At 39.8% G+C, this 14573-nt stretch overlaps 1 protein-coding gene across 1 annotated transcript in view; it reads right to left on the reverse strand.

The window, feature by feature from the left end:
* The window catches only part of LOC139726481 (glutamate receptor 1-like), a 17829-nt gene extending 5107 nt beyond the window's left edge, over positions 1 to 12722 (reverse strand). The window contains exons 1-5 of the mRNA XM_071637436.1: positions 12605 to 12722; positions 2406 to 2579; positions 1745 to 1999; positions 926 to 1104; positions 410 to 463 (exon numbers count right to left, since the gene is read on the reverse strand). Of these exons, the coding sequence (XP_071493537.1) occupies positions 410 to 463; positions 926 to 1104; positions 1745 to 1999; positions 2406 to 2579; positions 12605 to 12722 (780 nt within the window). The remainder of the gene's footprint in view (positions 1 to 409; positions 464 to 925; positions 1105 to 1744; positions 2000 to 2405; positions 2580 to 12604) is intronic.
* Positions 12723 to 14573: the final 1851 nt, after the last annotated feature.

Genomic DNA, 14573 nt, shown 5'->3' on the forward strand with positions numbered 1-14573 from the left:
CGTTATTATGAAAGCAGTTAGATAGTGATAACGGCAGTCGATCGTACGCCAGGACTCGCGATACTTGAAATATTGGTAAGGCAGTGACAGTAGCATTCTACCGGTACTCATATTCAGAGCAGTAGTAAATTCACTATACTCATAGACATGGGATAGTAAAGAAAATAAAGAAGGACGGGGAGAAGGAGGAAGAAAAGACAAAAGAAAAGAAGGAGAAGAATGAGAAGAGCTGGAGGTATCAATTGCTGTTATTGCAAAAGAGCTAGGAGCAATCATAGAAATAAGAATAGTTATTTCTTGAGGTTAGATGGAGTGCATATAGTGCTGTCATGAATTATTTTAGAGTTGACGTGTCCTATCCAAAATTATTAATTGGTTGAGGAAGATAAGATATGGGATTAAAACTCACCAAATTTCCGATCATCCAGGTGTATTCAGGACCCATTATGCGCAACTCGATAGCCTGATCAAGAAAGGAGATGAAAAGACATCGGATATTCAATAACATTTCCACTCATCACTAGACACTCTCCTTTATTCTTCTTTAATGTCAAAGGTCAGTTGTAGTGAGAGTACGAGTAGGATACCGGTATTAGGCTTCTTCATCACTGACTTTTGACATTTCCGGAAACGAACTCAACGCATGCTTTACGATTTCATCTCGATCGTCGCACTGACACTAAAAAAAAATAATCGGTGGAGCATACTTAGAATCAACACGAAGAATACAAAATGTAATTACCAGGATGCCGTGAAAAACGAACCTTTTGGATTCATCACACTGTCATACGGTCAATCTTATTTTGTTACGCATGAAGAAGAACGTTCCTCGTTTTCACGTGAATCACTAAGAAATTACACACACAATATGCCTCGTCAATCGTTTGGCAAATACATGTACATAACCCAAAGTCCAGTGTCTTACCCTGTTGATAGTTTGTCTTAGAATGTCCTCAGAAGAACACATGATGAAGATATTTCTGGTCTTTTCGCCGACAATGGTCGGCACGTTGTTCTCGAAGTCATCTTCGTCGATCACGACCGTGGTCACGTTCCATGATTCACCTGTTCCGAACTCGAGCACGCCTTCCATATTGGCAAATGCTGTTATAAAATGTTTTAAAAAAAAAGCTTTAAAACGCGCGAATCACAATTCCATAATTTTACTAGACTGGAAAAGTAATGTCACTTTTGTCGAAAACAAGAAGAACACGCAGAACATGAAGTAATAGATTGTGTGATAAGGATATGGAAGCAAACTTTACAAGAGTAAACTCATGTTACATTATGAGAACGACTTTTTTTTTCCCCCGTTAATCCAAACTATTAACGTACACGCGTTATCAAATTGCAGCCTAGGTGTAAACTCGGACTGGACTGTCAAAAACAGTGACCAAACATTTTACGTTTTGGTTTCTGTAGGGTTTTCGTTTGTAGATATGCTTACCATCAAAATCATCAACACATGCGCAATATCCCCGTGTCTACAAAAATACTTTATAATTACATAGATTCTGGGAGATTAAAAAACATATACAGCGTAAGAATATTGGACATTAAATTCAATTGAATTCAAGATGGTTTATTGTGCAAATATAGAATAACAATCCAGCAGCTCTAAGGCTGATTCGGTTGCTTTACATCAAACTCATAAATGAAATTAAAATCACATTGATAATATAAACGTTTATTACACATTAGACCTGAGCCTTCAGACCTGAGCCATCAGACCCGATTGCCTTACCCGATCCATCGTCGTACAGGAGAATGAAACTTCTCCATGCGAAATATGTCAGGACGTCAATATAGAAATCCGTCATGTCTTCTGGTGTGGGATACATCTTGAACGCGGTCGAGCCCGAACCAAAGTTTCCCTGATCGATGGATACGATCGGGTTGGAGCCGTGGCTGACAACGGCTGCGATGTCATCGCTGTCTTCGCAACGATCACGGGGCAGAATCAGAGCCGATATCTGTTCGGTGGCGATATGGTTACAAGCTGGACACGAAGAAAGAATAATGCAATGGGCTCCTCATTTGCTTTTGCTCAAATAACAAAGACACACATTTGCTAAACAAAACAAAGGTTAATTATGCATGCAAAATAAAGCAAACGTACAAGCTAAAGACTTCCTGAGAGACTGTTGTCAAACGAGTTACCTTGACCAATGTTAACCACACCCAAACTGGAAATAAGCGTACACACACACACACACACATTGTTGATCATTACAGGAAGTTATTTATTATCAGTATTTCATTTTTATTTTATTTTATTTCTCCTGTCCACAAGGGTTCTTGGGATTCACATGTCTTCTGCGCAATAAACACGTCTACGTTCACCTTACAGTTGGCTACTAGTATAACATCTATTTCTATACGTCTATTATCTTCTGTGGTCTTACCTTCCGTTAACCCGACGTAGACTGAGTTACTCGAGATAGTATTGTCGTGGTCGATGAACTCGAGACTGTGGATGCCACCGAGAAAGGTTTGATTCCTGTTGACGTAGAGCACCCCGTCATTGATCACGTTACGGTAGACATTGTTGTATCCCGTTTCACTGCCAAACATGGCACCTGTAATAACGGCAAGAGATTTGAGAAATCAATACGATGGAGCTATTAATTACTCGCATTGTCAAGTCCCAAAAATGATTTCTGTACTTGGGTTGGTGTTGTATCGCCATGTCATCTTGAGATGTTTTGTTCACTGTTACTATTTCATAAGGCTGTGTATTTTTGTTACAGTTAGATTTTTGCTTTTCAAATATGATTCTTTGTTTCTGATGTAGAAGTTTCAAAAGCCTCAACATTGATAATTCAATTAAGACAACAATGTAGAAGATAATCTATGAGGCAAAATTACTCGATAATTTTAGTTAGGTTCAATTTAGATAAATCGGAGAGGAAGGCAAACGCTGCTTACGATCAGTGCCTACAAATTTCAACTGCAAATTCTAAATCCTACAATTACTAGAAATTAGAAAAATAACAACGGCAACAGCGTACAAAGTTTCCACCACGTAGCTGCCAGTCTGCATAGATAGTGTGTTGTAGCTCCATGGTTGAAGGAAAGCCAGCATAAATTTCGTTACATTATCCTATCGGTCACTTGTTTGGTCAGTTTGATTAACCCTTGACACGCTAACAAAGAGAATGTGAAAGAGGCAAGTCTCCCCTTAGTCAAAAGAGAGAATGTGAAATAAGCAATTCTTTCCTTAGTCATTGACACGGCCGGAAGTTAGTCCTGTGACAAATATTGAATTATCCGCAAGGTCAGCATACCACCTTTTGTTTTACTAGTGATTTCTTTAGTGATGGCTAAAATAATGTGATAATATCGTGATATGTTCGCAAATGTACATAATCGTCACGATTAAGACATGTCTTTGTTTCTTTTCTTAGTGGACCAAAATGTCTGTGTAGGGACCAAATAAACTAAGTATACGGCCTTGAGTTCGTTTGCTAATAAGGATTAGTTCATGTTGAATGATGACCATAGCTCAGTTCTGTTCTGCAAAGTCCGATGAACTGATTTCCTGGAAACTCAATCAATGTCTTCCACTAAGACGTTCTTTATAGCTTTCTCTATTGTCAACGTGAGGTGACCGACTTCTCTTACTACTGTACTTTCCACCTTGATCCATGACACGCTAACTGGTCATAAAAGTCTTCTTCCATTGTATCCCGATAGAGGAGTAGTCGGAGAAGTCTTTCTTGTTATTGAATTATTCAGGACAAGCATCTTGCTTTAAGACTGTTTACACATGCGAAAGCGCACAACACAAAATCGCGTATATGAACAGCATTTGTAACAAATAAACTGCAGTACGCTGTTTCAGGGTCTCATGATATATTAGAGCAAAGTAGATGTGGAAATATTCTAATCTTATACTATGTGGTACAGCTTTCGACAATAGGCATTAGAGTCACCTTGTCATTCATTCATATCAAACCGTGATAACCGGGAATGCTGATAAATACACGCATTTCTCCGCATATCGTTGGACTTTTCACCACTTTGGAATCACTTAGGGTAATGAGAAGAATCATTCTTCTACTGTTAATGACGCATTTTGGATTCAAGAGTGGGCAAATTGCATGCCAAAACCTCAACAGAAAGGGGATGGGGTAGGGTTAAGATAATGAAGAAAAATGTTCAAATATCATGCGTGATTGAGTTAACAAAAAAAAAAATTGATGGAGCAGTTTTAACAAAAGCCCGGATACAAGAAAGAAATGTCGAGGTGGTGATTGTAACTCTTTGAACAAAGGGAACAATAGAAAGTCAGGGTGAAACACAGGTTAGTCATACCGCATGGCTATCTGACTTCACTTCTACATAAATATATGATCGAAATGACCTCTGATTGTCACGGGCGCACAATGCTTGTTTACACCAGAAACATATTTAGTGAGACACGACGCTTATCGCTCTTGGGTACTTGGAATGACACCATGTTGCTTTCTGTCGATTTATTTTTGGTCTTGTGTTTTTTTTTTCATTTATTTTTACAAAACTATTTCTATTCAGTTAGTTATGACATCACGTCAAGATGTTTTCCTAGAATACCTCTCTCTTCAAGTGCATTTTCGAGATTAGTTTATCTTGAAACGCCAAGTAATACTAGACGTCACAGTATACAATGGAAGAGGCCGGAGAAAAACACATATTTTAATCATTCGCAATGTGGTGAAGATAAGGTGACATGTATTTAAATTCGATTGATCCAATGCAGAGAATTAGGTCGGCGAAACGAAAGCCGGTGAAAGCCTGCTCTAAATACACTGTGGACTCTCAACATGATGGGGTTGGGCATGGATCATTGTGGTTTGATTGAAAGGTCAAGAGGAGTCACATTAGTTGGATGAGGAGAATGTCGTAGTCAAGACCGCATCAAAGGGGGTTGCTTGGCAACCTGTCAACTGAGTGAGCGCCCTACCCCTCTTCCATCTTCTCTTTCTTTTCTCCGTTACCATTAATTTCTATGAAGTAGAGTGTCACCGGTCTTCAATTCGAGAGCCTTTTTTCTGTCAGTGTCACTACTACTCTGGTCATAAACACTCACCAACTCTCATCTGCTTGAACTCCAGATGACAGCGTGCTCACGTACCTTTAACAGGTTAACCACCTTGGTACACGCCTCTTCTTCTATTACTTGCGCATCTAGTGTATTTTACCCAATACAGCTCGTATACTGTTTGTCAAAGCTGTAGTAACAATGTAGCCCACCAGCCAAACTTATTCTGAACTTAATCTGAGAGCGTAAATTGTGCATCAAATCCATCCAGTTCCCAAGGACACTTTCGTAGACGCTATTGAGAGGTTACTTAAATGAGATGTAACTGCTAAACATGATGTCTTATTTCATTAACTCTATTAGTTGTGAGTCACCTGGTTTGCTTGGTAGTCAACGAGTGTGTACTGACAAAAAAAAAATAGTCAACTACTTCTTATGCTGTCCTGTTATGTTGAAGCAATTCGAAAATTCGTCAATAGCCTGATAACGTGACAACTACTACAGTACTCAGTAATACACAAAATCATAGGAACCTGACCTAAACGTGTAATGAAATATAATTCTGTTCATATTCGTATCTATTGATGGGCAAAAAATAATAATATAAATCAACGATGTAATCTGGGAGGTGGTATAAAGGGCGACAGTACTTCTTGCTGTGTTTCACACCTCTCCCCCGACAACTACACAAAATATCTTGCCCCAGTAATATTTTCTCTCTAACTTTTCCTTCTCATATTTCCACTCCCCCGCCCATTTTTGCAAAATAAGTCATCTTTAAAACCCAATGCAAATTCTATGGAAAGGAGAGGTCAGAAGCGTTGAAATTGAGGTCGCTTCAAGTGTCGGGATTTCAGATAATATTTCCAATTAGCGTCATCGCGCGCCTGTGCCCGACTTCGGTCACCGGCACGATGGGGTAAGGCGGCCGGAGGGAGCCCGTCGGTTCAGGCATCCTGTCGCGCTTTGAGCTATCAGGAGCAGTGCTGCCTCACACCTCAGGGCTACCAGTTCATTTCCGCTCCCTTCCTCTAATGTGTTCTCTTGAATGTGTTTCCTTTTTGATATCACAAACATTCATTGCGTGATTTGGCATTCAGGGTGACTTGAGTAAAATAAAATGAACACCGAATCAAATAAACAAACCAGTATAAACGAAAGAACCACGAAAATTTCGCTAATCGCGCGTGAATTATTAAGAACGTTACGGACATTATCAGCATCGGAGCTGAAAAGGGTAATTTTGGTGACATTAATATGTTAGAAGTCAATGAGATAATGATGTCATCGCATATGCCAACCTAAAGACATAAATGCATTACCTGTCCTCCTTCTACCTCTCAAAATGAATAATTTTAAACTCGTCTCCCTTGCAATGACTAAGCAATGATACCATTACTCCGAGATGAATAGGTCTTATATAGCCGGTATACATTATTCTAAGGATGCTCTTCATAATTTCTGACCAGTATTACAATGGGTCAATTGTGAGACATCGACGTAAACGGTGCAACTAATCTACATTGGTGATAATGACCAATATTACAATTTCGTGAACACACGAAACTTTAAATGTTTTAAATCTATTTCAGGGAGTTTTGGTCGATGAATGAAATTGTACATTCCTCGGCTTGTTTGACTTTGCCGTTTTTAATAAAAACGATGTCGAAACACTTTGTGGAGTTTCCTTGTAATGCGATTTAGGACCTTCACATTCATTCCCTTTTCGTTTGGTGATGACTCCCAGTCACAGACACGGCTGATTGGTGTCCAACCCTGACTCTACCAGCAACATCTATAGTACTACATATTTACAATGTCAGTGATAAAACAGTAGTATTGAGACAGAAACACGCATCCTCGTATCACGATTCTTTCATGAACCCGGCCTACAAAAATTTTATCAAGCCAAAATACCATTATCTCATGAAAGTGACTGATGTTATACATCCATTTAAACGTTGATGGAAAGGAATGGATTGAAATCTTCAAATTTCAGCGCCACAGCAGGAGGCATTTGAGGCAAGGTTTGACAGCTGCTTTTTTGACATAAAAGTCATCTACAGGTAGAGCTTACAACGAGGTGACGATATGAAACGTTCTCACAATGATGTACAGTTCAAACTTGGTGGCGAGATGTATGTTTTGGGCAACAGCGTCTTCTCGGACATGACATTACATTGTACTTATGTTTGTTTGCTGCTAGCTACTTTCTCTCTCTGTTGATTCCGAAGTCTTTTTGGGAAACTTTTTGTGCTTGTCCGTCTTGTTTATTTTGTTTCACATTTAGAGAGATGGTCCGAGTATCGCAGTCTTTTTCGAGGGAAAGTTAAACAACTGCGTGCCCCATTTCTTTCCAACTGTAAAAACAAGAACGTTTTCCGCAGGCTCGAAGATGTTTAGAAGGGAGCTATCTGCATTTGGAATGTTTAAAGGAGTTGTCAGCGCTTCAGTGATTGATTGAGGATCGGTGCATATAAAACACAATTGTAATAACATGTCTGTCAACATCTTCTGCTATCTTATTGATGAATGGTCACTCTTGAAAGCCTCGTGTTAAGCTTCTTTTGTCGGTTTTGAGTTCGTCATCCGCTCGCAGTGGTTTTACCACGGACTTTGCAAACTTTTGGGTCACTCCAAAAACGCAAGCAGAGGTACTATATCTGACTCGCTATATCTTTACGGATATACACTTTAATATGGGTGTGCAGTTATGTTGCTGGTACACGAAAAATCTATTGTAGGCGGCATAAACTCCTGGTTTGCACCAAAGAGCAGTATTGACGAGGGGGTATTTGATGTCTCCAGACCACCTACTGAACTACATAATATGCAGAAGTGTTTTTTGTTTGTTTTTTGTTTTACATGTTGTAATGTTACAGAGAAATCATGTGATAGCAAGAGATAAACTTTACTTTAATTTCTCAAATGACCCTTTTCATACATCTAATTGTAACGAATACGTTGGGTTGTTAAGTGGCTTTTCATAATATTATGTTTTCTCTGCTTGCATTGCTGCTTTACAAGAGTGAAGTGGTAAAGTGGGTGTGGGATCAAGGAAGTACAGGAGAGCTAGTGACTTAAATGTGAATGTGAATGTTCACATGATAAATTAAAAGATTTCGACAGAAATAGAGGGAGTGGGAGGGGAGATGGAGAAAAAGAGGGAGAAAATTAACAATTGAACGTTGACAAAAATTAAACACTATCAAAAACAAACAAACACAAAGGCAACAACAACAACAAAGTAACGTTTCCGTTGCTCGCAGCCTGGTACAGAAGAGTTGAACTCAAGTTCGTCTCGTTATTGTTTTCCTCAAACTCATCAAGCGGGACGGTTAGCCCGGTCATGGTAATCACATTGTCGTTGACTCTGACTACCAATCATCTCGCTGAGGAGGTTTGCTGTTATTTTGTGTACATTCCTCCAAGATTTGGGCATTCGCGTAAGGCTGGAGGACATGGCTCAGTAGGTCTATTCACTTCCTCCCGCCATTGTTCGCCGGGGGCCAACTCATCCTTTTGTGCCTGCAGATCTTCTGGAATACAGCCATAGGACTCATGTGAGAAACACCACAGTGAGCACCATGCAGAATTCAATGAGTAATGACTACGTCAACCACCACGACATCCTATAATAGGTGCCCTTGTGCCTGGAGTACAACTCCTTACCCCTCCCCCTGGCGTTCGACGACGAATAATAATTTTGCGTTGTTGATAAATCTTTACACGAGATCGTCTGAAAGAATGGAATAAAAAAGCTTTCGTCACCAACATTGTGCCTGCTACATTTTACATCGCCTCGAATTTAAGCCCCGACATATTGCCCGAGTAGGTTGGTCCTTGACCCAAAGCTTGACATTCTGGTGAGGGTCACTGGTATCAGGCGAGGCGCACACGGCTATTTCATTTCCGTTCTTGAATTATCCGTTGCCAGCATTGACCACTCGATCATAAATCTGAAATTCAAGAGCTACCAGGGTACGCAACTGCGTTTCAGACTTCGTGATGATTTTGACCCTGCACGCCATAATTCCCTCTTATTTTTCCATTCCTCTATCATGAATAATGGTTCCTGGAATTAAATCGATATGGTTCTGCGAGGAGACTTTTGAACAACTAACTGTTCCTAATGCTCTCTATCTATGTCTATATCTTCATCTATCTATATCCATTTCAGTATAGGACCTATACACATGTTTATCCACATCTATAATTTGTCTATACTTTAGCGGGTAGGAAAAGTGTACTTATGAAGACTCTCTCCATTGTAACTTTACAGACAATCTATCATCCATCCATTTATCTATCTATATATCTTTCTATCTCTATCTATCTATCTATCTACCTATCTATCTATCTATCTATCTATCTATCTATCTATCTATCTGTCTGTCTGTCTATCTATCCGTGTATCTGACTATCTTTCTATCTAACTATCTATCCATGTATCTAACTCTCTATTTATCTATTAATCTGTTAGTCCTCAACTATTGATCAGTCCCTACGCCTTCCTGGCCTCACTTTCTTCCCATTAATCTAAACGATCCGTTACGCAGGATTAACATGTGGGTGTAATCCGCCTGGTTCGCTCTGCTCATTCTGTAAGACAAGAATTTGAAGAAAGGGTGTACTAGCTCCATGGTTTTAGAAACCATCATGACCACTTTAGTTTTGGGGTAAGACTTAACCTCAACTAAATCCCAAGTTCCTCATAATTTAGAGAGGAGAGAGAGAGGGGGGGGGGGTGAAAGAGAGTGGAAGAGAGAGAAAGAAAAAGAGAGAAAGAAAGAGAGACAGATGGAGAGGGAGTAGGGATGCGAAAGGCCCCGAGGGGTGGGTCATACCAACTGATGGTGGCTTGATGGATGGCTGACAAATTTCTAAGAGTCATCCGGAATTCTCTCCATCGGCTTCATATAGTTTTGATACGAAGTTCAGCCAAGGTATATCAAAACAAATTCCATAAGGGATAACAGGAGAAAAAAAAAATCAACAAGCTACCAAAATATGTTTACGGTTGTTCCGTCGATGACCGTGTAGAGCGCAATAGTGTGCTGTTGTTCACCTGTGAAGTACCTTAACTCGATGCCTTGGTTGCCTTGGATACTCCAATACCATAGAGAATGTAACATGTAAAAATCATCAATATTTGGTCAGATGAATTAGGTCTACTAGTTTGGTAGATCTCTCTGTGGCTTGTTAATGCTTTTTAAATCTCTTTATCTTGAAGAATGTATCATCCCTCTTTCTACGTGCAATCCGCGCCTAACAATAATAATAATAATAATAATAATAATAATAATAATACATACAATTTCTATAGCGCCGTTCTCCACTTTGATTAAATGTGCATTTGCCGTGCGCACACATGACACCTGTTTGGAATTCTGGAAGTCATCATCAGTGCAATATTATAATTTATTATGCATATAGAGGATATGAAGAATGAATGCATTGACAATAAGACAAATTATACAACACTTCAGAATGATGTCGAATTGTGATTGGCCAAGAACATGTCACATGACATTCAATAGAAAATACCTACCAAACTCATTGAGAGTGACAGCCATACAATAGGCCCCTGGCATGGGCCTATTGCACGGCTCGAAGGTACTATAGCACGGCTTCGCGGGGGGCTACTAATGCATGGCCGCTCACAGAGTTCTGTGGCTCACAGCAGCAAAGCGCCAGCAAACTACATTGTACGTGCTGGCCGGCTGCGCTGCGATGCGCTGCCGGTAAACAGACCAGTCGCGGCGGAGTACTGCAACGTTAACGTGTACGCGCAGCTACTTTACCTAGCTAGTTGCATGTATTGCGGCCTACCTACTGCTGTGTTTTTAGTTTTGACTCTGATCTGCTACGTGGACCACAGTGATCCCAAAATCAAGACTTCATTTCAAGTTGAGAAACCGTAATTTGATTATTTTTCTGTGTTTGTATACAAAATCATTTTCGGAAATAGAGAAAGTCTAGACCTACTACTGCTAGATCTACCGACATCTCAGGTAGGCTTAACAGTCAGGCCTATTAAACTCGATCTAACGTTAGCGTAGAATGGGTATAGACCCTGCGGAGTTTGTGATTCCTGTGACTGTGTGGTCGAATCATGACGAGTGTTTGAAAGCAGTACACAGGGTGGTTTACAATTCTCGGCCTAATTGTTACATTTATTTTTGGGCCTTCCTGAGTTAGCGGTCACTAATAGTACTGTGATTGTGGACAAGGTGTTGTATAAAACGAATAATTTATGATTTTGTTCGTGCATTGGGGCACGTAATACCGCACTCGGCGCGAGATTCGCCACTGGTCTATTCAACGCGGCGCTACGCGCCTTGTTGAATAGACCAGTAGTGGCTTATCTCGCGCCTCGTGCGATATTCGTGCCCTATGCACTCACAACTCATAAATTATTCGTATACTATTTAAAGACAAAGATATTTGCTTATTGACTGGTCCACTTTCAACATCACAGCGTACAAGTGCATTTTGAGTTTCAAGTTTCTTTTGTTACACGGGCTCCTTTTCTGGGAGACTGAGAACTTAACGATTGGAGGAACAAAGTGAATGGAATCCCTGGAGTGGAGCGTTGTTGCAATCTTCAATTCTACCTTGAATGGATGCATGAACACATCCTCGCGTGTTACAGTACAGATTAACTAAAGAGACGGACAGACAGACAGGCAGACAGAATGACTGAGACAATGTGCACTGACTCAAAGGCGTAATCAGCCTTACAAATTGTTATAGTTAGACCAACATATATGATATACGGATTTAATACAAAGATGAACCGGCACTATCATATTGCCTTATCTTGTCATTTTTCTATTCCCCGTTCACCTCCCCTTCTCTCCCTCTATGTTTCTTTCTCTTTTCTTCTGTTCTTTCGTCTTTATATCTCTCAGTCTGCCCATTTCTCATTGGTTCTAGACGATATATCCTAATGACACGTCAACTGCGATGGCGCCGCCAATTTATCCTGAGATCTATTTTATTTCTGACAGTCCACTTCTCCTTGCCAGGTCAACGAGTACACTTTTTCTCTCTCAAACACACATAATCTAGACATATCCCAAATTGTTTGCCAAAGTTCATTCAAGTAAAGTTATACCAATCTGCAGTCATAATCGACGTTCATCGCCAACACTAGCCATTAAGTATCAAGAAATAAGATGAATGTGAGTTTTAGCCGTTGTCATGATGACATTTACTATCCCCTCCCCCCACGCAAATTGAATTACATCTTTAACTACCGAATCAAGACGAACCTTTGTTTGTAAAAGTTCCGGTGACAACACATGATTTATACTTAGGTTGACAATGAGCCGTCTCTTTTGTCTTTGTATATGATTATATCATATAATATATACAATATCGTGTTGCCTGCAACCTAGATTTTATATAAATTTCGATGAGTTTACAATTTTTGTCTTTGTAATGTGCCAATCAATGAAACACATGCCCTACGGACGAGCTGCTACACTGTCTGACTGTCAAAAACTGTAGCCTACTAAACTATTCATTTGACAAAGATGTGATGGCATAAAAGATAAAGACACAAGGGTTACTTACTTATCCCGACGGTCGCTGCATCGCAAGCCAACGAGCCGAGCCAGATGATTGCCAAAAATTGCACAATTCCAGGGATTTTTGATGGCGTCTCCCGACGGTTCCTCCGCCGAACTGCCATCTTCTCCAGCTGTTCAATCAACGAGTTTCTTCACTCTGGTTTTCTTCTGTGTATACCCTCCTTTGCACAAGTATCTTGAAGAGTTAATTACCACCTTCCACTAAAACAAATTATCCAAAATGCCTTTTCTTTCTTTTCACAGTTTTGGAATGCTTTTGGAGAATGCTTGGAAATAATGAAACCGCGAAAACTGGCTTATCCAGGAGTTCCTCACACTCCACTTGACTGAAGCGCGATTTGAGTGAGTTTCGCACCGAACCTTCGGAGCGCAGTGCCGCGCAGTTATTTGCAAAGAAAAAGAAAGGGAGAAAAAAGCATAACCCACTCAGGTGGATCAACGTAGTCTCACCCGGAGGACGTGACTGAAAAACATAATCTTGCTTTCGTGTTCTCCCCTGTCCCTTTTTATTCTTTTATCGCTTTTCAGCGAGTCACTCTATATAATGGCAAAGCTAATGATAAGTAATCAAATACTGTTTGAATCTTGTGTGATTGGGAAATATTTTCTATGGATCGGAGACTTGAAAGAGGCTCTGGTTCAACAGCAGGACTTTGTCACCATCGACACATCCATTCACAGGGCAAATCACCGCCTTCGTGACCGTCGAAAGAAATCTTAATATGCATTTCTTTTATGATCACAATAACAGTTTCCTAAACTGTAATCAGCACAAATATTGATATTGATTTGTAAAGTTAGAAAGCCCAGGATAACTAATATTGCCATCGATTTTATAAAGCATTGGACGAAAAATAGTGCGGCGTATGAATTTGGTTTTAAATACTCTATGATTCTATTCATCAGATGACAGAAGGGGACAGCTGCATTTCAGAAAGGGGTTAGAGGGGGTCACTCCGTTGTGAGGGAACGCTTGGAACATCGTATGGCCACTCTAAAAGCGAATAAAATGTTCATAACCGACTGTGTTGTAGGTTCTACGTTGTCCAGTATTATACGCGGGTCAAACCTCATGCTTACATTTGCTAAATGGAATCAAATCTAAATTTTAAGCAGGTATAGTGTTCGAAGTTTGACAACACGGAATGCGTCTTACCCTCTTTAATGAATCGTATTTCCCAATAACGAATCAAACAGATATGACATTCCTGTGAGCAGGCATAAAAGATGAAATCCTTTTGAGTGTTCATTCTATTTCGCAATCTTGACTATTATCATAAGGCGCTGTCTACACCTTTAATCATCTTGTTTTAGTTAACGGCCACTGTATGTCAACACTGTATAGTGACATGTTCGTTTTCATTTTTCGTATTTCCACGTAGGCCATCGGGAAAACGTCCTACAGGTGTTTCTTTCTTCGTTTAGTTAATAACAAATTGATAAAAAGAATGTACTCCATAACGCATTTCCAATACGTTCAAATGGGTCATTTACTATCAGTATTTGTTTTGACTCATTTATTTCTGTCATTCATTAAGGTTAATCCGTGCTGGAATCGGCATTTTAAAAGGTCTTCGCAGGTATACATTTCCAAAGATGCCTCTAATTGGTGGTACAGCTGTATTACATAATCTCGTTTATGCATTTATACAGGTATATCTTTCTCTGTCTCTCTCATATATATGTGTGTAAATATATATATAACTTTAATACGCGTAGTATTTCAGCGATTGGACTTTTTGTACTCTACAAGGACTACGATATTCAATTCCCAATTATTGTTCGTGTCTTGTTTAGATACTTTTCCTGACATACATGGCAACACGCGTCAACAACGTATACGTAATGGGAGTCATACAAACACTGATCTTCACTAACACTGTGGAACACACACACACACACACACACACACACACACACACACACACACACACACACACAAGAATACAGAT

The sequence above is a fragment of the Diadema antillarum genome, unplaced genomic scaffold (genome assembly GCF_040938485.1).
Source record: "Diadema antillarum isolate AM-2024a unplaced genomic scaffold, OU_Dant_1.0 seq00000085_RagTag, whole genome shotgun sequence".
In the NCBI taxonomy this organism is placed as follows: Eukaryota; Metazoa; Echinodermata; class Echinoidea; order Diadematoida; family Diadematidae; genus Diadema; species Diadema antillarum.